The 26,662-nt window shown below is 36.9% G+C and overlaps 1 protein-coding gene and 1 long non-coding RNA gene across 6 annotated transcripts in view; both read right to left on the bottom strand.

The window, feature by feature from the left end:
• Nucleotides 1–6,544: 6,544 nt before the first annotated feature.
• LOC138923769 (uncharacterized) lies at nucleotides 6,545–11,794 on the bottom strand. The gene is made up of 5 exons (XR_011437877.1): nucleotides 11,684–11,794; nucleotides 10,374–10,456; nucleotides 9,634–9,686; nucleotides 7,519–7,624; nucleotides 6,545–7,236 (listed from the first exon to the last, which is right to left on the bottom strand). It is a non-coding gene; the product is annotated as an uncharacterized lncRNA (long non-coding RNA).
• Nucleotides 11,795–11,898: 104 nt separating this feature from the next.
• CCDC126 (coiled-coil domain containing 126) overlaps nucleotides 11,899–26,662 on the bottom strand; it is a 32,334-nt gene continuing 17,570 nt past the window's right edge. For all 5 annotated transcript variants that reach the window (XM_023639375.2, XM_023639374.2, XM_023639378.2 and 2 more), the window contains one exon: nucleotides 11,899–13,922. In XM_023639375.2, coding sequence (XP_023495143.1) covers nucleotides 13,738–13,922 — 185 coding nt within the window. In that variant the 3' untranslated portion in view covers nucleotides 11,899–13,737. The remainder of the gene's footprint in view (nucleotides 13,923–26,662) is intronic.

The raw sequence follows: 26,662 nt of genomic DNA, 5'->3' as shown, positions 1-26,662 counted from the left end.
ATCACCATACATAGTTACAAATTTTTTTTCTGTGATACAAACTTTTATGTTTTACTCTCTTAGCAACTTTCAAATATGGAATACAGTATTATTAACTATAGTTGCTATGTAGTACATTACATCCCCATCATTGATTGATTGATTGATTGATTGATTTTTTTCTTAAAGATTGGCACCTGGGCTAACAACTGTTGCCAATCTTCCTTTTTTTTTTTCCCAAAGATTGGCACCTGGGCTAACAACTGTTGCCAATCTTTTTTTTTTTTTCTGCTTTTATCTTCCCAACCCCTCCCTGTACACAGTTGTATATCTTAGTTGCACATCCTTCTAGTTGTGGGATGTGGGATGCCACCTCAACGTGGCCTGATGAGCAGTGCCATGTCCGCGCCCAGGATCCGAACCCTGGGCCGCCGTAGCAGAGCGCGCGAACTTAACCACTCGGCCATGGAGCCAGCCCCTGATTTATTTATTTTAAACCTGGAAGTTTGTACCTTTTGACTCCCTTTACCTATTTCTCTCATCCCCATACTCCCCACCTTTGGCAACCACCAATCTGTTCTCTGTATCTATGAGCTTAGTTTGTTTGGTGTTTTTTAGATTCCACACACAAGTGAGGTCATAACCAGCAAAAATCTTTTAAAAATACATATGTAAAAGTTATTCCCTTCAGCACTATTTGTTACAGCAAAAAGACTGGAAACAAACCAAATATCCATTAATAAGGGACTGGTTGCATGAACAGCCATACAATGAAGTCCTATGTAGCAGTAAAAAGAAGAGAAAGATCTCTCGAATAGTGCTATGGAGTGATGTCCAGAATACATTGTTAAATGTATAAATCATATCACAGATAACGTATATAGAATGCTACCTTTTGTCTAAAAGTGATTAAAGAGCAAAGCAAAACTGAATAAAAATAAGAGGGGACATCACTACAAATCACAAAGCAGATATTAAAAAGACAATAAAAAGAGATTAGCAGCAACTTTATGCCCATAAGTTTGAAAATTTAAATGAACAAGAAAAATTTAGAGAAAGACAAACTTACTAAAACTAAGACAAAAAGAAAAAGAAAATCTAAATAGCCCTATCCCTATTAAAGAAAATGAACCCATAATTAAAGACCTTCTCCCCCTCAAAATCTCCAAGCCATGTGGCTTCACTAGTGACTTCTAAATTAACAAAGAAATAACGTCAATCTTACACACGCTCTTATAGAGAATATGTCTCAACTTGCTTTATGATACCAGAAGAGACTCAACACCACAACTTAAGAAGGTATTACAGGGAAGGGAAATTATAGACCAATTTTTCTCATAAATCTTACAAATCTATGGTTTAAAAATCCCTAAAACAGGGGGTGAGCCCAGTAGCACAGCAGTTAAGTTTGCACGTTCTGCTTTGGCAGCCCTGGGTTTGCTGGTTTGGATCCCAGGTGTGGCCATGGCACCACTTGTCAGGCCATGCTGTGGCAGGCGCCCCACATATAAAGTAGAGGAAGATGGGCACGGATGTTAACTCAGGGTCAGTCTTCCTCAGCAAAAAGAGGAGGATTGGCAGCAGATGTTAGCTCAGGGCTAATCTTCCTCAAAAAAAAAAAAAAAAAATCCCAGAAACAAAATAGTAGCAAAATTGAATCCAATAATATATAAAAAGAATAATACATTATAACCTTGAATGCAAGGTTGATTTAATATTTGAAAATCAATCAATGCAATTCACCACATTAACATAATAAAGAAAATGTAAACTGACAGGAATATGGAATAGGATTAAAAACCCATTATAACCAGGTACCTGAGATTTGCATGGTAAGTCTGTAATAGATGCAAAAAGATACACAATTATTCTCAAGGAAATAGATAGCAACTTGGTTTAGAATATCGTCAAAGAACAACTCTCTCCTCTGGGCTAAGCCTTACTTTCTTTATAATTAGCAATCAGGCAAATTTTGGGACACCAAAAGGCAGAGACTGGTCAAAGGGTCATTCTATTAGTCCCTTTATTGTCTGTCTCAAAGATTTTGCTTTTTCATCCCACTGCTGGTACAATATTCTTTTTTTCAGTGTATGCAGGAGCAGTTCAGGACCCCTACACCCATGATTTTATGGGTTTGCTTACAATCTACAACTAAGCTTATGGGCACAATGGGGTGACTGTTTCAAAGCAGTGAGGTATTATGACGCTTCTATTGCCTATTACCTACCCTGAGCATGAGAGAATGTGGGGATACATTGTATTACCGATGAGAATGTGAGATGGCACAACCACTTTGGAGAAAAAGTGTATTTCTTACTACACTTACCATATGACCCAGTAATTTCACTCTGAGGTATTTACTCAAAAGAAATGAAAACATGTTCACAAAAAGACATCTGTAAGAATGTTCATAGCAGCTTTATTCATAATAGCCAAAAATGAGAAACAGCCCAGATGTTCATCAATAGGAGAAAGGATATACAAACTGTTACATTCTCACAATGAAATATTACTCAGCAATAAACAAATTACTGACACATGCAACAACATAAATGAAAATCAGAAACACTGTGATGAGCGAAAGCAGCCAGACGCAAGAGAACACACTGTATGACTCCATTTATACAAAATTCTAGAATAGGCAAACTTAGTCTATGGTGGGAAAAATTGCCTTGGGTTTGGTGGGGTGGGGGTGGGATATGAGGGGCCTTTCCGTGTGATGGTAATGTTCTATATACTAATAAGAGTTTGGGTAGCAGGTTAATGCACTTGTCAAAACTCAGCTAATGCACACTTAAAATTTTTGCATTTTATTGCATATAAATTTTACATCAAAAGAGGAAACTTTAAATATTGACCTCTAGTTAACAATTTGCACGCTGAAGTACTTAGGGTGAAGTGTGTTGATAACTGTAATTTGTTTCAAAAAGTGTAGAAAACAAAATGGATTAATGGATAGACATGGCAAAGTATAATAAAAAATTAATGGTAGAATCTCAATAGTGGACATATTCTTTCAACCTTGCTGTATGTTTCAAGCAAGTTCAGCGAAGACGCTTTCTCCAAGTAGGCACATTAAGTAGCAAGTAAGCATAATCGAAAAAAAAGAGACTTGTCATGGGAATTTGAAAAGCATTATGAATTTTCATTCCTTTTAAGCAATATGTATAATTTGTCTTCAGGGTGTGCACAGTTCTCAGTGTCACTTAAAAACATTAGTTGATATCATAACTTGATAGTGCCATTTGTTTCCTATAATAAACGAGAAAATTATTAATTACATAGTATGGGGAGTGGCAAGTCTATAAAGAGAAATTTGATCAAGGATCTCCCAGAACATGACTTGAATTTATTAGTAAAGCAGATATTTTAGTTTCTTCTAATTGTCTCCCCAACCTGGAAAAAAAAAAAAAGTCCTATATGGCTTGTCTGGTCTAGAAGTTTGCTTTTCTTCTTGCTGCTAGCAACAAACTAGACTTCCGTATCAATTATTTTTCTTCTTAAATCAAGCAAAATGAGAACAGCTTTGTGTAAATAATAATCTGTATAATTATATCAGTGGCTTTTAAAACTTTTTTAACCTCAACTTACTTAAGAAATACATTTTATATCATGACCCAGGAAACACACACATAGAGAGATCTGAATCAAAAGTTTCAGGAAACACTTACCCTTATTACTTACGATGCAATCTGATATTTTAATTTTATTCCATTCCTTCAAAATGCTGGTCACGGCCCACTAAATTGATTACATATCTCCCTAAAGGATCATAACTTGCCATTTGAAACATCGTACTATGTAGTCCTTAATATTTTTAAGAAAAATGTAAGTCCTGAATATGGACTGCACTTGATACAATCTATGAATTGTAGAAATATGAAATCTTTCTATTGCTTTAAATGTGCTATTCCTCAGATCCCTTTTCTCATGTTAACTTAACAAATATGTATTAAACACCTACTTCAACTTTAAAAATCTATAGTATTTTAAAACAATCAGCTTCAAATAATATTTACTTGCTATATTAAAATACATGAGTTTTTTGCATAGAAATAGCTAGCATAAAAAGTTTGATAATATCCTATTTAAACTATATCCATCTATCACAATACATTCAGATGTGCATTAAAGATCATTAGAAAATAAACAAAAACATTTTTCTCGAAATCCCCAGAGAACAAGTAGGGGAAGAACACAGAGAATATGAGCAAAACATGCAGAATCATTTCTTTGTATTCGTATTAAACCACTATCTGTGAAACATACATTGGCAACTGACATAGTTCATCCGCTAGAATGAGTTAGTTCCCAGAAAATTTCTCAAACAGACGTGAGTCTAATCTCTCCTATCTTTAGACATGTCTCAGTTCTAGAAGTTATCAAAGTTTTTGTTTTTAAGATGAAAATCATTACACATTAAATTGAAATAATAAATGAATTCATTTGTTAATTCATTTGACAAATATTTACTATATGCCAGGTACTGTGCTAGGGGCTGGAGACACGACAGTCTCTGAATATATAGAAAAGGCTCCTATTTTATTTTATTTTTTATTTATTTTTATTGAGGTAACTGGTTTATAACACTACATAAATTTCAGGTGTACATCATTATATTTCAGTTTCTGTATACACTACATCATGTTCCCCACCCAAAGTCTGGTTTCCATCTGTCACTGTACAAATGTCTCCTTTTGCCTTCCCTCCTCCGTCTTCCCCTCTGGTAACCACCAGTCTGTTCTCTGTATCTATGTGTTTGTTTGGTGGTGGTGTTGTTTTATATCTTCCACATGAGTGAGATCATACGGTGTTTGTCTTTCTCTATCTGACTTATTTTGCTTAGCGTAATACCTTCAAGGTCTATCCATATTGCTGCAAACGGCAAGATTTCATCATTTTTATGGCAAGATTTTATCTTTTATATAAATATAACACACATATAACACATCTTCTTTACCCATTCATTTGTTGATGGGCGCTTAGGTTGTTTCCAAGTCTTGGCTATTGTGAATAATGCTGCAATAACCATGAGGGTGCGAACATCTTTTCGAATTAGTGTTTTCATGTTCTTTGGATAAATACCCAGAAATGGAATAGCTGGATCATATGGTAGCTCTATTTTTAATTTGTTGAGGAATCTCCATACTGTTTTCCATAGAGGTTGCGCTAATTTACATTCCCACCAGCAGTGTATGAGGGTTCACTGTTCGCCACATCCTAACACTTACTATTTCTTGTCTTTTTAATAATAGCCATTCTGACGGGCGTGAGGTGATATCTCATTGTGGTTTTGATTTGAATTTGCCTAATAGTCATATTGAACATCTTTTCATGTGCCTGTTGTTCCTCTGTATATCTTCTTTAAAAAAATGTCTGTTCGGGTCCTTTGCCCATTTGTTAATTGGGTTGTTCCTTTTCTTGCTGTTGAGTTGTATGAATTCTTGATGTATTTTGGATATTAACCCCTTATTGGATATATGATTTGCAAATATCTTCTCCCAATCAGTAGGTTGCCTTTTCATTTTGTTGACAGTTCCCTTTGCTGTGCAGAAGCTTTTGAGTTTGATGTAGTTAAAGCCTTCTAGTTTAGAATGGGTAGTGAGGGAAGATCGCTTTATAGGAGGGGCATTTCAGTTGAGACTTGAAGAATGAAAAGAAGCCACTCATGGAAAGAGCTGTGAGAAGAGCATTCCAGACACAGGGAACAGCACGAAAGAATGACTGGATGCATGAAACAGAGACCACAAGCGATACAGGATTCGGAGAAAAGGGAAAACTCTTACGGCTGGGAATCATAAACTTGGAATACTAGGTAGGTAAACCTTGAGAAGCACATTGGTAAAAAGGACTGGACTCAAAGAGAGGAAGGGAAAGGCATTTCAAGCAAGGAAATGAAAAAGGACAAATCTGGACCATGTGATACAAAATAGGGCAGGCAAAGCCTGAAAATAGGAAACAGTAGAATTGTGTCATAGTTGTGACCAGCTCTCGGCTTGCCTTCATCTGTTTGGAATTTCAACAGGACATTCTAAGATGGCAAAGAGTCCCAGCTGTGACTAGAGTTGAGACACTGTTTCTTTGTGGCCAGCACTCTTGCCTTCTCACCAGCAAGAAATATAGTTATTTTGGCTTTGCAGAGGCAAAGGATAATACTCTGCATCTGGCCTTCTGTGTTGTGAAGAAACCAGTTCTGCCCACTTTGGCATCAGTCTATGGGAGGTGTAGACTCCCTGAAGAAGAAAGGGGTGGAAGGTACAGCGTAAGTCTTCCTGAGGATAAAAGGAGGAACCAAGCTCATTCTTTTCCCGGTAAAGTTAACTGAGCCCTAACTGACAAGAAAAATTTCCCCCTTTCAGAGCTGGTTTTAGCTTCCTTTTTAGCCTCAGGAAAACTTTATCCTTCTAGAAACAGAGGGCTGAGAGCTACTTCTGCAGTCTCTCAGCCCCTCAGCTGAGGCTCTGTGTCAGAAAAGCCACTTGTTTCAATCAAAGAAAGAGCTACTGTTACCGAATCAAAGTGGGTCTGCTTCTTGGTGAGTTGAAATCAGAGCCTTCACCAGAAGTAGCTGTCACACAAAGTAGAATTTATTTGCTGCAAATAAGGTGATCATATGGAATTCTTTCCAAAGCCACGGCTCCCCAAGCAAAGGGAAGCAGGTATCTTTTATTTCAGGTCAGGAATGAATATTTTAAAAGGAAGTTTTATCATCACATGTAGAGGCAGGTATTAGCTTGCACAGGCACAGTCTTAAGACATGCCCTCACATACATGTTATGCTAATAAGGCTAAAATCTAGGGCGGAGGTTTCAGTATTAAAATGAAGCAAAGGACCACTTCAGGTCATCTCCTGGGCCATCGGTGCAGGCACTGCTCTTGCCACTGCTCTTGTGGTGGGGCTTGGTCTGGTTCAGGCAGGTTGACAATGGTATCTCCTCCTTACATAGCTCTGAAAAACAACCTTGAGGAAGTGTTAGGCACTTCTAAAACTTCCTTCGAGCTGCTTAGGGCATACACTGGTGACATCACCTTCCATCTGCTGTTAACCATGGTTATTTATCACTGTATTTAAATCCAATATTGTTTTTAACACATGATATTTAGGAAAGAAGATAAAAAGGAGAATTAAGTCATGCAGAGAGTCAGAAAGTGATTTTTTTTTACTTAAAACTCTCAATATTCACCACTTTCTCTGGAAAAGTTTAATTCCAAGTGCCACTTAGTTATTTTCCAAGGTAGAAAATGATAGCAGCTTGTCTGAGGAGAAAAAGAAAATAAATACATTAACATGTTAACCTCTGCCCCCCACAACCCCCAACTCCTGCCTGCCTTCCCCTCCAAGTGTGTCTTTGCCTGGAAGCTAAGAGAAGGGCATTTGTAGTTAAAAGGCACTCTCAGCGTTTGCAGTAAGTATTCTTTACATTTTTTAATGCATCAGGTTCAGGGGGGAGACCAAAGGAAGAGCTGCCCTTTTACTACATGGGGTGAATAATAACGGACAATGCTGAAAACAGAAAGGATTTCCATGTCATTTTTTACCTCACTTCTCCATGGAGAGGTCAATTCCAGTCTGATGACTAGTCCATGGACCACGTGCCGTGGGTAGAAGGCATCCCAGAGAAGGAAAGAAGGTGGATCCAGAGGTCTGCAATTTAAAATTCTCTCAAATCAACAGGCAAGCTTTGGACAAACAGCCAGAGGTTTTTCAGGCTCTGCTAGTTAGTATTTTAGAAAACTCAGAGATACTACATGAAACACTCTTAAATCAGACACAATCAAGTCATCACTGGGGCCAGCCCCGTTATCGAGTGGTTAAGTTCGCTCGCTCTGCTACGGCGGCCCAGGGTTTCGCCGGTTCGGATCCTGGGCGCGGATATGACACTGCTCACCAGGCCAAGCTGAGGCAGTGTCCCACATGCCACAATTAGAAGGACCCACAACTAAAATATACAACTATGTACTGGGGGGGATTTGGGGAGAAAAAGCAGGAAAAAAAAAAGACTGGCAACAGTTGTTAGCTCAGGTGCCAATCTTTAAAAAAACAAAAGTCATCATCAAGATGATCTCAGGCTTCTTAAAAATTCGTCAAATGATTCATCTGTAAAACCTAAAGAGATTACAAGAGCAAAATAATAGACCAAGAATGAGTCTTGAATTCCACTCTGTCCAGCCTCTAGGAAGTGGAAAAGGATGGAAATATTTTGGCCCCAGAAAATCCCTAACCCAAGCTTTGCAAATAAAATCTTAGTGCTAAATTTTATGGTGACAGAGAACTGCCTTAGGTGAGTTGATAGTGTCCTGAATCCCAAGGTGGGCACAAAGAATGGCCTTGAGGGTAGAGAAGCTTATGTTCACCTAGGAAAATATGCACTAAGCCAATCCCTCCTTTTCCTTATTCCAAGATCAGATGTGAGAGACACTATTGTGGCAGGCTCATTCATAAGCTCCCGAATACCATAGCCTGGTGCTCCCAACTAACTCCCCAGAAATTGGTTCATCTCTTATCACCCCCAAAACCCAGCCATCCTGGGCCATCAGCCTGGATGAGTGGACTACCACGAATGCCTGGGAGCCAAATGCAAATCGTGTGATGTCTTTGCAGACTCTACGGATGTTGCTAATCCAGGCCTTTAAGGACAGTGAGGAGTGAACAGAGAAGCAGATCTCCCTTGGATCAGAGAGGAGGAGTTCCTAGGTCCCAGAGAGAAGATTAGGGGAGTAAAGGGGAATGCTTGAGTGTACTTAAGGCAAGATGGGCAGAACAGCTGGTAAAACATGGTGGCCAATAGCACAGACTCTGGAAACAGCCCCTTCCAGGTTTGAATCTCTGCTGTGCAGTCTGTAAGATCTGTGACCAGAGAGCCCACAGCCAGCTTCTCTGCACCATCTACAAAATGGGGATAATGGAACCTACCTCACAAAGTTGTTTTGACGACTAAATGAGGTATTATACATGAAGAGCACAGCACAAGGCACAGCCCTCAGTAGATGCTCAATAACTTATTATTATCATAATGATCCCATTACATGGTGGACGTTATTAAAAACCAATTCTCCAAATCCTTCCTGCTCTAAATCCTCCCTCCTGCAGCACATTTAACATCCAAGGTGCAGAGCCTCCTCCACAAGGCAGGCGGCCAGGGACCCCTCCTCCTGGCAGAGGTCCCCTTTCTCTGCCCTCCTGCTCCAACCATCCTCTCAAGGCTTTTGGCCTGAAACTCTTAGTTCAGATTTGAAGAAAAGAGTAAATGGGGATTTTTTTTCCTCCTTTTCTAACTGATGAAGATGAAAAATAAACAAGCAAACAAAACATCACTTTTATCTCAAAACTGTACATAAGCTAATGTTATGTATAAATTCTGAAACACCAGTGGTTCAAAATATTTCCTTTCCTGAAGCCTTGATATCATATCTACGATACCGCCCTCCCACCTAAAAAGACTCTACAGAATCCTAGTTTATTTCTTTGCCTGAAAAATTCACAGATTTTAAAGAAAGGATATGTGGGTGAATTAAGCACCTGAGAAAGTTAAATGAAAAAGAATGATTTATTCAAATGAATGATGCTGCAATCAACACTTAGAAGCAACGTGAAGTTACACATTCTACACAATGTGAAGATAGACATAAGTTGCACATATATTAAGGACTCACTGGACTCGTAAACTCATTCTGGAAAGACGTTTGAAAGATACTGACGTTAAAATCTGAAAAACAGTAATTTTAAGAAATATTTATGGCTTAGCTTCCTTAAATACACATGAATACTACTGATTTATTTTAAGCCAAAAGCTTTAAATGACAGACTTGATCTGATTAAGCACACGTCTGACCACTAACCAATCCCCTCTCAGTTCTTTAACCCAATTATGGATTAGCCACTGTACATTTATTCCTAGTCTTTTCCCTACTCTGCAAAATGCTTCTAGCCTACTGCTCATGATATAAAACAATGTCTGAGGACGATCACCTATTTTGGATTTTCTCTGTCCTGATAGTTCTTTACAAGTGGAGATATTTCACCACTTTGTTTCCCCCAAATGGGTATTAATCACACTTCATTAGGTTACCCTCTAGCATCTAAAATCATAATGACAGCATGGAACAAGAGAAAGAGGACAGGCATGAGACTTGTCCCGCACCTAGGTCTAAATCTTTTATTTGCAAGAAAAATGCCAAATAATTGTGTGAAAGACATATCAACTGTGATACAGCCACACACACAATGGAATAACCATGAAAGTTATATATTTGCTGACTTGGAAAGAAGTTCCTATGGTGTACAAAAAGTATGTATGGTATAATTTTTAAAGATATAAGCAAAGGTATAGACGTACAAAGCAAAAAATATAGAATGGTTCAGTAACTTGTTTTAACAAATATTTATGAGGTACCTATTCTGTGTCAGACACGGTTGTATATGCCCAGGTTATATCAGTGAACAAAATGAAGTCTTTGCCTTCAGGGAGCATAGATTCTAAGAAGCAGCAGAAAAAACACAAGTTAATACACAATTTAATGTTAGGTATATCACAACTATGAAGAAAAGTAAAAAGGGTAAGGGTGCTAGAGGCAGGCTACTTCAGGCAGGTGGTCAGAGACGACTCCCCTTAAGACGTAACATTTGAGCAAACACCTGTGAGGGAGGGGACCATGAAGATATCTGGGAACAAGAGTTGCAAATAGAGAAATATCAAGTTTGACATTGCTGAGGCGAAAGCATGTCTGGTATGTCCTAGGAAGACAAAGTCAATACTATGGCTGAAGAGGAATTAGGAAGGAGAAGGGCAGCAAGAGGTAAGGATAGGAGGCAGCCAGGGGCAAATCAAGCTTTGGAGGCCACAGTGAAAACGCTGGATTTTATTTTAAGTGGAAATGAGAAGTCAATGGAGAGTGTGGGCAGGGGAGATCAGATTCACTTTGACATCCTAAAATGTCAACAGCAGCTATCCCTGGGGAGAGAAATTTCAGATTTCCCCCGCCATTTTGCTTTCTGTATCTATTCTCATTTTCATATTCATTTCTCTCTCTCCTCTCCTTCTCTAGCTCTCAAGCACTCTCAAAACATGAACCCTACCATTCCTCCAACCAAAAGTTAAGAATCATTCAGGGATTTCAATTATTAAAAAATGGTTTCACTTAGCTCCTTTATTTATTTTTGTCTCTTTCATCATATCATGTCCCCTTTTCAGATAAACACTTCTCTTAAAAAAAGGGAAAACAATACATTGATATCTATTCAGCTCAAAGCGTTTCGTTAAAAATAGAACACTGTTTGCAATTAAAGCAAACATGCAAGACAGAGGCTCCTATGTAAGCTGTTAACACTTTGGGCCTCTGAGACATAATTAAATGAGACAAGGCAGATTCTATAGATTCAAAATAAGGAAGAATATGGTGTCACTAAAAAGGCAGACTTGAGCCTCTATAGTCTACCTAACTCCAGAGTCAAGGTCCTAAGTGTTTCTTGAAGACAAATGAGACCCAAGTTAGCATTAACTATGTGAAATAATGTTTAAATTACTTTTTTACCAGTACAATGCCTAGAGTAAACCCAAAGATATTCTGAAATTGGAAAGTTTTTACTATCTTTAGTGACACCTTCTGTGCTAATGTCTCCGTTAACTAAGATTAACTAAAGATATACATACTAAGGCATGACTTTTAAAAACTCAACAGTAAACTTCAACTTGAGGGTACAAACCTAGGAACCACCTCTGATCACAATCCCCAGACTTTCCCCATCGATCCCTGGACTCAAACTGTCCTATCCTGAACAAGGCAACCTTCCGTCTTTCTCTTTTGAAAAAGATATCTGAAATTGATGGAACAAAACCCAAAATTATTTATGATTTCTTTTAATCATATACCATTTATTAAATGCACAACTACCATTAAAGAAAAAACTTATGATAACACTTTGTAAGTACAAATAATATATTTTATTTCAACTCTGAAAACAAAAACAAAAAATGTCCACATCTAACACGAGAGAGACTGAACAATTATTCCAAACTTCACCTGGCAATGGTATATAATTAATTTCTTCACATGAAGGTAGAGTACAGGGAAAAGAGTTTGGAAAGCTACATTTCATAAAACAATATTTTTTGAAAAAAAATACTTATTTTAATCAAACATATAATCATTGGTACTATGTATGGTAGCATATGTAATAATGAACAATACAATATTCAAAACTAAATTCAATATGGGGCTGGCCCCATGGCCAAGTGGTTAAGTTCATGCGTTCTGCTTCGGCAGCCCAGGGCTTCGCTGTTTCGGATCCTGGGTGTGGACGTGGCACCGCTCATCAGGCCATGCTGAGGTGGTGTCCCACATAGCACAACCAGAAGGACCTACAATTTGAATATATAACTATGTATTGGGGGGCTTTGGGGAGGAGGGGGAAAAACACCAAACTAAATTCAATACTGTCTAAAGCTAGCTGCACTTAAGCAGTCATTATAGAGAATAAATACTATGAAATATAGGGCACCATATGGCAATTAAATTTGCTACAAGGGAAATTTAAATAGAGGTGTACTTTGCTCTATACTAAAATTACCCTTGATTAGGATCTCTTGTGCTATTTACAATAGCTGTTTTCCTGAAAAGATAGTCAATCTTTATAATTTAAATTATATTTTAAATGTTCTTTATTTTTAAGTGGTTATTATATAAAATGAACATCTAATGTATCTGTTATACAAATCCAAAATTTCATAAAGCAGGATACTCTTATATAATACAATGTTACCATTTTCCAAGCAATTTAATGTAGCACAAATACCTTTATTATATACATCTGGCTAAAGTCCTTAAGAGTCCCAGTCTCATAAATATCTCAGTCTCTCCCTCCCCACCAACACAATAAAAGCAAGAATTACCCAAATATGGAAATAATGTGCTTTCCTGATAGCATAGACACTCAAAGGGTTAAATTTTTAAATTAACATTCATGTATGTGAAAAATCATGAATTAACTTAGATTTTAACCTCATCATAAACATCTTTTATTCTTCAGGATATACGTAAGAAAATGCTACATATTAGATTACAGATTACTATTTTAATGTCGTTTAATTGTCCCGATGTTTAGAATAGGTTACAGACAGTGGCTACTACCCATTTCAAGATTATACTCTTACAAATGTAATTTTTAAAAATATACAGTAATTAACCTCCAGTTATTCTGAAGAATAGTGCAAATGAAGACATTCTCTGGGTCAAGATTTCAAAACATTATTTTCAATCTTATACTTCCTTTCTCTGCTCATAATCTAAATCTAGTACTGGAGGAAGCACATTTCCTAACAGTATCAGGCTAACACGTATCTATTGAGAACACATGACAGAATGATTCAATAACAATATTCTCCATTTGTCTGAAAAACATGTCATATATTTAAATAAATATTTTATAGAAATGAATCCATGTCTTTCAGTGTTTTTCTCAGCTTGATCTCAAACAAAAAAAAAATTATACAAAGATCACCTATCTACTTACTACATCAACCATGTTACCAAATTCCCTTTGAGGATATAGTACAGCATTGAAGAGACTTGCCTGAAAGCAAACTAATAACTTTTAAAATTTATAAACAGAATTAGAGTTCCATGAATCCAGCATATTCCTTGAAAATGCGTAGAGCTTTTATTGTAAAGTATACTCTATCCTAGCCAGCGATGTAAAAGCTTTTCTGCCATTGGATATAATCCACGGTGGATGCAGCAGCACAAGGTGATCTTCAACTGCTATCTAATGCTGCCTGATGCATTTATCCTTTTATTTGTGGTGACTGGCACCAGATTCCCAGTGGTACCACTGGGACTGTTGGTTGCTGAGCCATTCACAACAATATAGTCAATTTTGTTCTCCAGCTTTACCAAGCGTTGTAAAATGTCATCCAAAAGGACAGCAATTGTTCTTTTCAGATCCGCTAGGGGAAAAAATCAGAATAAACCATATGAAACACTGACAGAGCACTTAATATTTGTGTTTTCATAGTTTGAGGGGGAAAGTGAACAATTATTGAGTCATCTGAGAGAAAATATACTAGAGAGAAAGCACTCATACCACAAATAGGAAAAGCCTAATTATTTTAATCAATAGCATTGCATAGAAGGCTTCTTAAAGGAATTTCAGAGCTATAAATATGAGGGAAACTCTCACTTGTCTAGCGCAATAAAACAAATCTAAAGTCTGGTTCAAAATGTTAGTCCCTAAGAAACACATTTACCTTGAGTTTCTTAAGCAGTTTGTAAAGATGACTACAGACTAGGTAAGGTAAAAAGCTGGCTGAGCTAAGTAAGAAATTCAGTCAAATGGAGAGACAAGAAACCTGGAACCTCCACAAGCTGAAGTGTCGGGGGAGCCTAGGATCCAGGGCAGATGCCAGGAACCTGATTAGTGCAGCAGAAATACGAGCAGTAGTTCTGACTTAAATTCTTCCAGAAAATAATGGGGAAGAACATATCTTCTAATTTCTTTGGGAGGTTAGGGGTTTCAGTAGAATTTACTTGGCAAGAATGAAATTAATGAGGCTTTTGTTCCTTTGAATTCTATTTTCTCAGGTTTCCCAAAGGCACCAAGCACATATTAGGTATCAATCCATGGCAACTAATACTGTTATTTTTTATTGATCCTGGACCAAAAAAAGCAGCTCAAACTCTAATCTGTGATGAGGAGAAAAATCATCTAATAACAACTGATAAATCTGCTTATGATTCTGTTACTAAGATATCAGAAAAAGAATGAGCAAAAGAAAAAATAGATAAATTGGACTTCATCAAAATTTAAAACTTTGGGGCATCAAAGAACATTATCCAGAAAGTGGAAAGACAACCTACAGAATGGAAGAAAATACTTGCAAATCATATATGTGACAAGGGCTTAATATCAAGAACATATAAAGAACTCAAACTCAACAACAAAAAAATAAACCACCCAACTTTTTAAATGAGCAAAGAACCTGAACAGACATTTCTCCAAAGAAGATATACAAATGAACAAGCAGCACATGAAAAGACGCCCAACATCACGATGAGATACCACTTCACACCTACTAGGATGGCTATAATCAGAGAAAGGGAAAATAAGCATTGGCGAGGATGTGGAGAAGTTGGAACCCTCCTACACTGCTGGTGGGAATATAAAATGGTGCAGCCACTGTGGAAAACAGTTTGGCAGTTCCTCAAAAAGCTAAACATAAAACTACCACATGACCCAGCAATTCCACTCATAGGTATATACACCAAGAAATTGAAAGCAGAGACTCAAAGAAATACTTGTATGCCAATGCTCATTTCAGAATTATTCACAATAACCAAACGGTGGAAACCCAAGCGTCCATCAATAGACAGATCAACAAAATGGAATATTATTTAGCCATGAGGAGTGATGTTCTGATACACACTACAACATGGATAAACCTTAAAGACACTGTGCAAAGTGAAATAAGCCAGACAAAAAAATGACAAATATGATTCCACTATGTGGACTATCTAGAAGAGACAAATACACAGAGACAGGAAGTAGCTTAGAGGTTACCAAGGCGAGAGGAAGGGGGAAATGGCGAGTTATTGCTTAATGATTAGAGTTTCTTTTTTGGAGTGATGCAAGTAACGATTGTACAACACTGTGAATATAATTAAAGCCGCTAACCTTACACTTAAAAATGGTCAAAATGGAAAATTCTGTTATATATATATATATATATATATATATATAAACACAATTTGTTAAAAGTGAAAAAAAAAAAGTATCAGAAAGTAGTGAGAGTGGTGGTGGTGGGTGGTGGTAGAGGGTGGTTAGAAAATGCTTATTAAAAAATAAAATGAATATGTAATGTAAAGTGAAGGGAAGAAGCTGGCCCCATGGCCGAGTGGTTAAGTTCGCGCGCTCCGCTTCAGTGGCCTGGGGTTTTGCCGGTTCAGATCCTGGGCATGGACATGGCACCACTCATCAGGCCATGCTGAGGCGGCGTCCCACATGCCACAACTAGAAGGACCCTCAACTAAAAATACACAACTATGTTCCAGGGGGCTTTGGGGAGAAAAAGGAAAAAACTAAAATCTTTAAAAAAATAAATAAGGTGAGGGGAAAACTTTATTTGGAGGAAGTCTAGTGATGCAAGAATGAGACTCTCCATGCAGTGCATCTTCTGGCATCATTCATCATGAGCACTTACATATTCTAGTTTAGTGGGAATTTACAAGAAAAAAAGTACAAGAAAAATCCTTTGACAAGAAGTATTCATGGATGAAATGTCATGGTATATATAACTTCTTTCAAACAGTACCCCACAAAAGCATATATATTTGTATAGAGAGGGAAAGACACAAACAAATGTCGGAAATTTTTTAGCAAATGGTGAGTCTAGATGAAAGATATATGATCTTTCATTTCATGATCATTTCATGATCTTTCAAATTACCACAAATTTTCCCAATTTTCTGTAGATTGAAAATTTTCAAAATAAAAGACGGGGAGAGGAGACATTTCTTTTTTAAGACCTTTCAATCAAGAGTTATAATAGAATTTGGTAAATATGACAGAATTAAATATTTTTAAAAATTCTTCAGCAACAAGACTAAAAGGTACCTACTGGATCTCCATTTTTCCCTGGCAGTCACCTCTTGTATAACATGTGAAGAGGTTAGCCAGACAGGGTAGAGTAGACTAAGGGGAGGGTTACCAGCACGTTAGCATACACAAAGCGAAAGCTCTAGAAGGTCTGACACCAAGGCCAGGTGTGACAGGAATGATAAGGGTACAGCCTAATCATTGATTAGAGTTAGGGTTGGGAATAGCAACAAAAGGAAAAGTTGGGATTAGTGAGAAAAATTATATGATAATTTTACTTTAACAATGTCCTAAATTATCATTAAATATCCCCTTTCAAAATTTCTAAAATCAATTGTATTAATAAAATACTACAAAAGACTAAGAGATTTTAACTACCTTGCTCCATGATATAAAAATCAGCTGAAAAACCAGAACAAACCTAGTGTTTCCTGAACTTGGGATTTTTTTGAATACACCAAAACTCCCCTTTTTTCTAGACTGACAATACAATTTTATATTTACATTTCCTGAGATTACATATTTATGGGAATTATATGTTTTTATTACATGGGCGTCTACAGTACTCCCCCATAAAGCCCTATCACTGAAGGTGCTAGCAATAAGAACGCCTTCCCCACCATGAGGCCCTCTTCAGAAAGCCTAAAAGCAACTGGAAAGTGGAGACCATCTCATATCTGTCCTTTTACTCTCAGTTTACCCAGCTTGATGCTTCACGACACAGCAGACACTCAACAAATGTTTGAAATGAACATTTGGCTGAATGTCTGATTCACGTGTTTGGTAGGTGGTACCACTGTTGAGACTAATTTTGATCTGAAGGATCAGATTTAGGAATAAAACTCTTTAAACTTGTTCTACTTCTGCTTTAAGCTTCTCTATTCTGGGAGAAAAAAATCAAATGGTTAAAAAGAAAAAAAAAAAGGCTATTACAAAAGCTCATAAGAACATACAGATACTATCAAATAGTACCTAGTCCAATTATGTCACAGTACACACAAATCAGAAGGAAGATATAGTGCTATTAAATATACTAAAGATATTGTATATAAAAGATTCTAACTATTAAACATAACCAGAGAGTATGAGGTACAGTAGGAAGCCACTATCATCCCAAGGTCTACGGAACGGAGGGAGAAAGCAGTGATATCACCAGAACCCAAGTCCAAGGACACCTTGTGGAGAACAGAGCCAAGGCAGGCAGTCTGGCAGGAGCTGGTGCTACAAAGGAGACCCCACCTGAGGCAGAGGGAGGGAGAAAATACCCTACCCTTTCCTTCCTCCTACTTTCCAAACTCCCACCAGTGCCTCCCATTGGCTGAACCCACATAGAAGCTAGGTGATTTGGGAACTTGGAAAATGCTACCTACTGGAATCACCCTCCCCTGAGATACAAAACAGAACAGAGAAAGGGTGAGGAATAAATTTGAGGATGACAGAGCAGAGGACCAACACAAACAGCAAGCACACATGCCTTTGTGGACCCCATACTTATATGCCTCTGTCTTGATTTCTCTCTTATTTATATCTCAATAGGTTTTGTTTGTATTCTTATTGTGAGCTGCCTTAAATCTGTTGTATAGAGGAGAGGCAGATATAAAGATAACCATGTGTTTACACAGACACACACACACACACACAAACTGTAGTAAAATGCAAGATGCCTAATGAAAACAAAACACAGAAGTATTTAACGTATCGTATAAGTCAAAAACTTTTCCTTATTACTATTTTTCAAATTCAAACTGATATTTTACCACCACTAACATCAGCTTAATGGTACAAGGAAGAAAACTTAAAAGTCACTTCTTGACTATCAAAGTGAATTACCCACTGTAAAGTTTTATGATGGAGCTGGCAATAAAACAAGAACATTATCTAAGAAATATGAACTAATTTAAATATCAGAGCAAAGAGTATTGTTCAATAAAACTGGTTTCAAAAACCTCATAAACTCTATAATTAAAAGTACATTGTTTAATATTTTATTTTCAATACAGCTACCTTCTCCCATTGAGTGTTGAATAAATTATGTCATTCAACAAATATTTTATTATTTCCCTACTTAATATTGCAAGGCACACTGTTTAGATCTCATGAGTGGATCAAGATATGTTCCCATTAAACCTTAAATACAAATTAAATGCCTAAGAACATAAAATAAGCCTAACTTTTCTGAAGTGAAAAAAGCTAGATAATGAATTTGACTAAATCATAAAATAAGCTATGTTTTAAATAGCCACATCAAAATCATTTCTGACAGGAATTTTGAGATTGACTTTCCTTTAACATATTTAGAATACAAGAACTACTCATTTTACAGGTTGGTTTAGGTTTTTTCTTTTTTAAGTGGTAAGTAACCTTTTTATTTTGAGACAATTGTAGATTTACATATAGTTGTAAGAAGTAATATAGAAATTTCTGCACCCTCTACCCAGTTTCTCCCAATAGTAACATCTTGCAAAACTATATACAACATCACAACTGGAGTATGGACACTGATACAGTCAAGAAGCAGATTACTTCCATCACCACAAGGACACCTACGTTGTCTTTTCTAGTAACACTCACTTCCCTCTCATTAGCCTGTAATATGGTGTATTACATCCACTGATTTTTGAAAATTGAACCAGCCTTGCATCCCTGGAATAAACACCACTTGGGCATGGTGTTTAATTCTTTTTATGTTGCTGAGTTGTTTGCTAATATTTTCCTAAGGATTTTCACATCTATATTCCCAAAGGATAGTGATTGGTCTGTAACTTTTATTTCTTATACTATCTTTGGTTTTGGCATAAAGCTATCAGCTTCATGAAATGACCTGGGAAGTGTTCCCTCCTCTTCTATTTTCTGGAAAAGACTGTGTAGAATTGCTATTAATTGATAAATTTCTGACAGAATTCTCCAGTGAAACCATCTGGGCCTAGATATTTATTTTTTGGGAGTTCTTAAACTATAAATTCAACTTCCCTAATAGTTAGAGGGCTATTCAAATTATCTATTTCATACTGGGTGAGTGTGGTAGTTTGTGGTTTTCAAGGATCTCATCCATTTCATCTAAATTATTAAATTTATGTGTGTACAGCTGTTCAGAGTAGTCCCTCATTATCCTTTTGATCTCTGCAGAGTCTGTAGTGATACTCATTTTTTCAGTCCTGATATTGGCAATTTGTATCTTCTTTTATCTTCTGTCAGTCTTGCTAGAAGTTTGTCAATTTTTTTGACCCTTTCTAAGGACAAGCTCTTTGTTTCACTGATCTTCTCTACTGTTTTTGCTTCTATTTCATAGATTTCTGTTCTTATCTTGATCATTTCCTTCCTTCTGCCTGCTCTGGGCTTATTTTGCTCTTTTTTTTCTAGGTTCTTGAGGTGGGAGCTTAGATTATGAATTTGAAACCTTTCCTCTTTTCTAATGTATGCATTTAGTGCTCTAAATTTCCCTCTCAACACTGCTTTAGCTGTGTCCCACAGTTTTTATATTTTCATTCAGTTCAATGTATTTTTAAAATTTCCCTTGAGACTTCCTCTTTGACCCACTGATTATTTACGAGTATACTGTTTAGTTCCCAATTGTTTAGAGATTTTTCTATTATCTGTTATTGATTTCTAGCTTGAATTCACTGCGGTCCGAGAACATACTGTATGATTTGAATTCTTTTAAATTTGTTAAGGTTTGTTTTATGGCTCACGATAAGGTCTATTTTGCTGAATATTCCACGGACTATTAAAAAAACATGTATTCTGCTGTTGTTGAAGCTTCTATATATGTAAATAAGATTCCACTGATTAGATTGTGTTCTTCAGATCTTCTATATCCTTGTGGATTTTCTGTCTAGTAGTATTCTATCAGCTCCTGAGAGGGAAGTGTTTAAGCTCTCAACCATCATTGTGGACTTACCTATTTTTCCTTTTAATTCTATCAGTTTGTACGTACACATTTAGTATTGTTATTTCTTCTTGGTGGGTTGATCCTTTTACAGTTACATAATGTCCTTCTCTGACTTTGGTAGTTTTCTTTGCTCTGAAGTCTACTTTATCGGATATGAATGGAGCCACTCCTGCTTTCCTCTGACTAATGTTTGCATGATATATCTTTTCCCATCCTTTTACTTTCAGCCAGCCAATATCATTAAAGTGAATTTCTTGCAGACAGTACATACCTGGGTCATGTTTTTTAATCCAGTCTGCCAATGTCCTTTAACTAGTGTATTTAGAACATTTATATTTAATGTAATTGTGATGTATTAGGACTTAAGTCTGTCACTTCATTTTTTGTTTTGCTTGTTCTGTTTTTCACTTCCCTGTTTTCTCTTTCCTGTCGAATATTTTTTACAATTCTTTATTGATTATCCGTAATGTTTTTGAATGTATCTCTTTGTATAGTTTTAGTGGTTGCTCTAGGTATTACATCATGTACATAACTTAGTCATTTTACCAATGTGAGCGAAATATATAAGCTTTACCTCTCTTTACCATCTGTGATGGTTCATTTTATGTGTCAACTTGGGTAGGCTATGGTGCCCAGACAAATCCACCAGTCTAGATGTTGCTTTGAAGGTAGTTTTTAGATGTGATTAGCATTTAAACCAGTAGACTTTCAGTAAAGCAGATTATTCACCATAATGTGGGTGAACCTTATCCAATCAGCTGAAGACATTAAGAAAAAAGAAAGAGGTTCCTGGAATAGAAAGGTGTTCTTCCCCCAGACTGACTGCCTTCAGACTCAGGACTGCAACATCAACTCTTTCAAGAATTTTCAGCCTGCCAGCCTGCCCTACACACTTTGGACTTTCCAGCCCCTACAACTACATAAGCCAATTTCTTAAAGTCCATCAATCTCTCCCTTTCTCACTGTTCTGCTTTTCTGGAAAACCTTAATGCACCGTCCTTTTATCCTATTCCATTTATAATATATTGTCTTAAATATTTCTTCTACATACATTTAGAATCACATCAGACAGTGTTATAAGTTTTGCTTCAACCATCATAATTTAGAAAACTCAAGAAGAAAAGGAAAGCTTCTGAATTACTCTTATTTTTATATACCATCTTCTTCCTTCCTGATAGTTCCAAGGTTCCTCCTTTTGTCATTTCTTTTCTATTTAGAGAACTTCCTTTCACCATCTCTTAAGGTAGGTCTGCTGGTGACAAATACTTTTCCTTCATCTGAGATTGTCTTTGATTTCCCCTTCATTACTGAAGGATATTTCACGGGGTATAGAATTCTGGCTGATTGTGCTTTTCTTTCAGCACTTGAAAAATATTTTGCTACTTCCTTCTGGCCTCTATGGTTTCTGATGAGGAATCTGCGGACATTTGAATTGTTTTCCCACTATATGTAAGGTATGATTTTTCTTTAGCTGCTTTTAAGATTTTTTTTATAGTCATTCTTTAAATTTTTCAGAAGTTTAATTATGATGTATCTTGCCATGGATTTTTTGGGGGCTTATCCTGCTTGGGGTTCACTCAGCTTCTTGAATCTGAGGTCTATGTCTCTTGCCAAATTTAGGAAGTTTGCTGCCATATTTTTTTGAGTATTTTCCCAGCTCTGCCCTCATTCTCCTCTCCTTCCAAAATTCCAATGACACAAATGTTACATCTTTTGTTATAGTCCCACAGGTCCCTAAAGCTTTGGTTTTTTTCAGTCTATTTTCTCTGTTATTCAGATTGGGTAATTACATGGTTCTATATTACAGTTCACTGATTCTTTCCTCTGTCCTCTCCTTTCTGTTGTTGAGCCAATCTGCTGAGCTTTTTATTTCAATTTTCTTTTAAAAGATTGGCACCTGAGCTGACATCTGTTGCTAATCTTTTTCTTCTTCTTCTTCTTCTTCTTCTTCTTCTCCTCCTCCTCCTCAAAGCCCCCGAGTACATAGTTGTATATTCTAGTTGTAGGTCCTTCTGGTTGTGCTGTGTGGGACGCTGCCTCAGCAATGCTTGACGAGTGGTGCCATGTCTGCACCCAGGATCTGAACTGGTGAAACCCTGGGCTGCCAAAGTAGAGCAGGCGAACTTAACCATTTGGCCACAGGGCTGGCCCCAAATTATTATATTTTGAAGTTCAAAAATTTCCATTTGGTTTTTCTCTATATGTTCTACTTATCTGCTGAGATTTTCTATTTCTTTGTTCAAGCTTTCTGTTTTTTCATTTGCTTTGTGTTAATTCCTCAATGAAGCCTTTTTAATCATGACTGCTTTAAAATCTTTTTCAGATAATTCTAACATCTGTCATTGGTTGTCTTTTCATTCAATTAGAGATTTTCCCAGTTCTTGGTATGACAGGTGATTTATATTTGAAACCTGGACATTCACATATTATGTAATGAGATTTTGTATCTTATTTAAACCTCCTGTTTTAGGTGGTTTTCTCTGACCAAAGTGGCAGGGCAGAGGGGTGTCACCTTGTTACTGCCAGGTGGAGGCAGAAGTCTAGGTTCCCCACTTAGCCTCTAATGTCACCCAAGGGTTGTGAGCTCCTCATCACTGCTGGATGGAGGTGGAAGTTCTATGTCTCCATGAATTCTTCATTGACATTGTGGTGGGGATGGCCTCCTTACCACCGGGCAATGGTAAAAGTCCCAACTCTCCACTAGGACTCCTCTGACACGACCCCAGTGGAAGGAAGATGGGCACCTCATTAATGTCATGTGGGGGTAGAAGTCTTGGCTCCTCACGAGGTCTCCACTGGTACTATGGGTGACAGGGGCAGGTGTTGGATGCCCCATTATAGCTTTGCAAGGGTGGAAGTCTAGGCTCCCAATTTGGCCTTTGAACATGTGGGTGATGGGGCAGCCACAATTCTTTTCTGTAGTGTTTGAAAGAAAATGGTTATTGTCTAAAAGTTTTCTGTCTTGCTAGGCTGCCCCTTTCCTGGCTACAGAGAACAGGCTTCTTCCGTTGGGGATTTTCTCATCTGTGCCTGGTGGTATTTCTAAGTTGCTGGCTTCTTCAGCACCAAGCCTGGAATACAATGAGTTAAAAAGAAAACCCAGGAAACATACCTCTGTGTCGTTCTTGAGTCCTGAGGTCCCTAGCTAGTCTGACGTTTTTCCTTCCAGTTCTTCTTACGTTTGTTTTATATAAAATGTCCAGGGTTTCCCATTGTACTTAGATGGGAAGTATAAGGAAACATAGATAGCATAGGAACAGGGAAAAGATGGATGTCCATGTTCCCAAAGTCCTCGGTTTAGGAGATTTTTTAAAACAGATTTTCTTCAACTATAAAACATATTCTCTAGCAGCTTGTCTGCTGCTCGGTAACACTGTTTCTCTTCATTACTTATATAATAGTTTACATATCTAAAAAACTGATTAAAGTAAGAAATTTTAACCTCAGTTTCTAAAGGGAATTTTTGGTAGATTTGTGTGGAAGAACATTTAAATATTAGCATTAAATTATTTTCCAATTCTTCTAAAATATTTATGGAGTCCATTTTTTTAGTGTTCATCCACACTGGTAGATAGTAAAAAGTGAAACTCTTCAAGGAAAACAGGGTCAGTCTTTGGATGGAAAAGCCTGAGGTGGTAAAAGACTGGTGTCACTGTAGATTCAGAAATAGGTGTGGGAAACCATGTATCAACTGCAGGGTGTTCTATAATAGTCACTGTGACGATCAAAGCAAGTATCTCCAATTCACTGTTCTAGGCAAACCCCAGAAGCCAAACGAGATGCTGTTTACAAGAAGAAACAAAACTACATCAGAAAAGACTAAGAATCTTGAGAGAAAGAAATAAGGCACTTGGAAATGATTATATGTAAAAGAGAAAGCACAAGTTACTGCTCGAAATTTACAGATAGTAATCTACAAAATTGAATTCATTAGTACACGGCCTTGGCAATAGTAACAATTCATTGTAGTCTAGCATTAAAAAAAGCTATTAGTTTACGCTTATTTTACCAGTAAGTGTTTATCAATAAAATATGCTTACTTTACCTGGGAAAAACAGGTTAAATAACTTAAGGAAAGAGTATTCAATAAATATTTTTGATTGACTAGTTTTTTTGTATAGCAACGAGAAGCTCAATGGTTTCTATAGATGGCTAAATGTTCAAGTTCTCCAGAACTTGTAAAATTTCTGTATTAGACATAAATGCAAAACAAACAAACAAAAAACCCCATCAAATCATAGTATATTAGAATGTAAGTTTGGGAGGAAAAAATTTAAGCGTAAAACTAAACCATAACAACTGACAATAGTAAGAGAACTGAAAAAGCACAAGAAAAGCATTTGCAACATATAATGACAGCATTAACGTCTTCATAAAGAAATCAATTAAGAAATTTCCCTGCAGAAAAATTGGCAAAGCATACCAACAGTTCACTCTCATACATACAAGAAATATAAATAGCTAACAAAAAAGAAAATCTTTTAACCTCTCCTATAAACAAAGAAATGCAAAAGCAAACAATTAGATGCCATTTAAACCTAAATAGAATTGGTATAGTGTGGAGAAACTGGCACTTACGCACTGGTGGGAAAGTGTTAGTAGGAATGTATACTGGTAGAACCATTCTGGAGGGCAATCTGACAAATGTCTATTAAATTTAACATGCATATCCTTGACCAAAAAAATCTACTTCTAGGAAATCTATCCTTCTGAAACATTCACATAAACATGAATACCCTCATAGTAACACTCACATGTAGTTTTCATACACACACACTGCAGCATTGAATCAAACACACGAAAAAGTTAGGCAGCAAATTATCCATCACCACAGAATAAGCAGGAAAAAGGGAAGATTTATAAAATCAAACAATCATGTAAAAAGGATAAGATAGACCTCTAAGTAACAACATGGAAAGATACCCACAGTAATTAAGCAAAAACAATTAAGTTGCAAACTAGTATCCATAGTACAATGTGCTGAACCACGTGTTGGCACACTACAGCTGGTTGGCTGCCTGACTTTGTAAATAAAGTTTTATTGGAACACAGCCATGCTCATTTATTGCAATGGAGACCGTATGACCCACAAAGCTGGAAATATTTACTATTTAGCCGTTTAAGAAAAAGTATGCTACCCCTGATACATACCAGATTGACTTTCTCTCTGCTCTACTTTTACTTATCTTTAAGTTGCTATTTCTGTAACATTTGAATGCTTCTGATAAACATAACATTTTCATAATCAGAAATAAGTAAAAGACATTTCAGGGAGTTGGTTAAATACCACGTGGCCATTAAATGATGCAGGTATATATTCACTGACATAGAAATATCTCCACCATATATTAAATTTTAAAACAGTTTATAAAATACTATGTGTAGATGGGTCTCATTTTTGCTTTTAAAACTGTGTTGTTATACACAGTTGGGCAGCACAGCACAGATAGCTACCTTTTAAAATGTCACAGTCATTTTGCTCAAGTAGAAGGAATTTTTTTTTAAGGATTTCTCTTGTTTCAAATGAATTGCTTGTTCATTGTTTCTAGGGGTGCCCTTGGACTAAGCAGAATGCAAAACAACATAATTTCTGCATATGTACCTCCATCTCAGCTTATATTAACTCCTTCATCTCTAGTTATCTAACTTTGATCCTCAAGAGCAAACATAGATTAATCCTCCTCACTTCATAAAAGCCATCAAAAGGGAGAGAAGAAAAAACAGAAAGTACCCAGGGCATTCCCAGATAAAGACGGTAAACTGAACAAAAGTATATAACCTCTGCTGACTCTGGATACCCACCAAAACAGTAAATGTACTTTTTTCTTTCTCTTTGAAGCATAACTCCATGAGGCCAAAGGTAATGAGAGAGGAAACAATAACAACAAAACTCCAGAAGATGGAAAGCAGATGGATGAGTATTAACTGACGTAGCAGACCTGAAAAAGTTGGCTCTTAAAAGAGAAGTAAGTGGCTGACCTAGCAGCACAGTGGTTAAGTTCGCGCACTCTGCTTCAGTGGCCCAGGGTTCCCAGGTTTGGATCCCAGGCACAGACCTACAACCGCTCATCAAGCTGTGCTGTGGTGGTGCCCCACATACAAAGTGGAAGAAGACTGGCACAGATATTAGCTCAGGGCCAATCTTCCTCAAGCAAAAAAAGAGGAAGATTGGCAGTAGTCAGCTCAGCAAAAGAAAAAAAAAGAAA

The sequence above is a fragment of the Equus caballus genome, chromosome 4, assembly GCF_041296265.1.
Source record: "Equus caballus isolate H_3958 breed thoroughbred chromosome 4, TB-T2T, whole genome shotgun sequence".
Taxonomy (NCBI): domain Eukaryota; kingdom Metazoa; phylum Chordata; class Mammalia; order Perissodactyla; family Equidae; genus Equus; species Equus caballus.
This window is presented reverse-complemented; position numbering and strand designations above follow the sequence as displayed.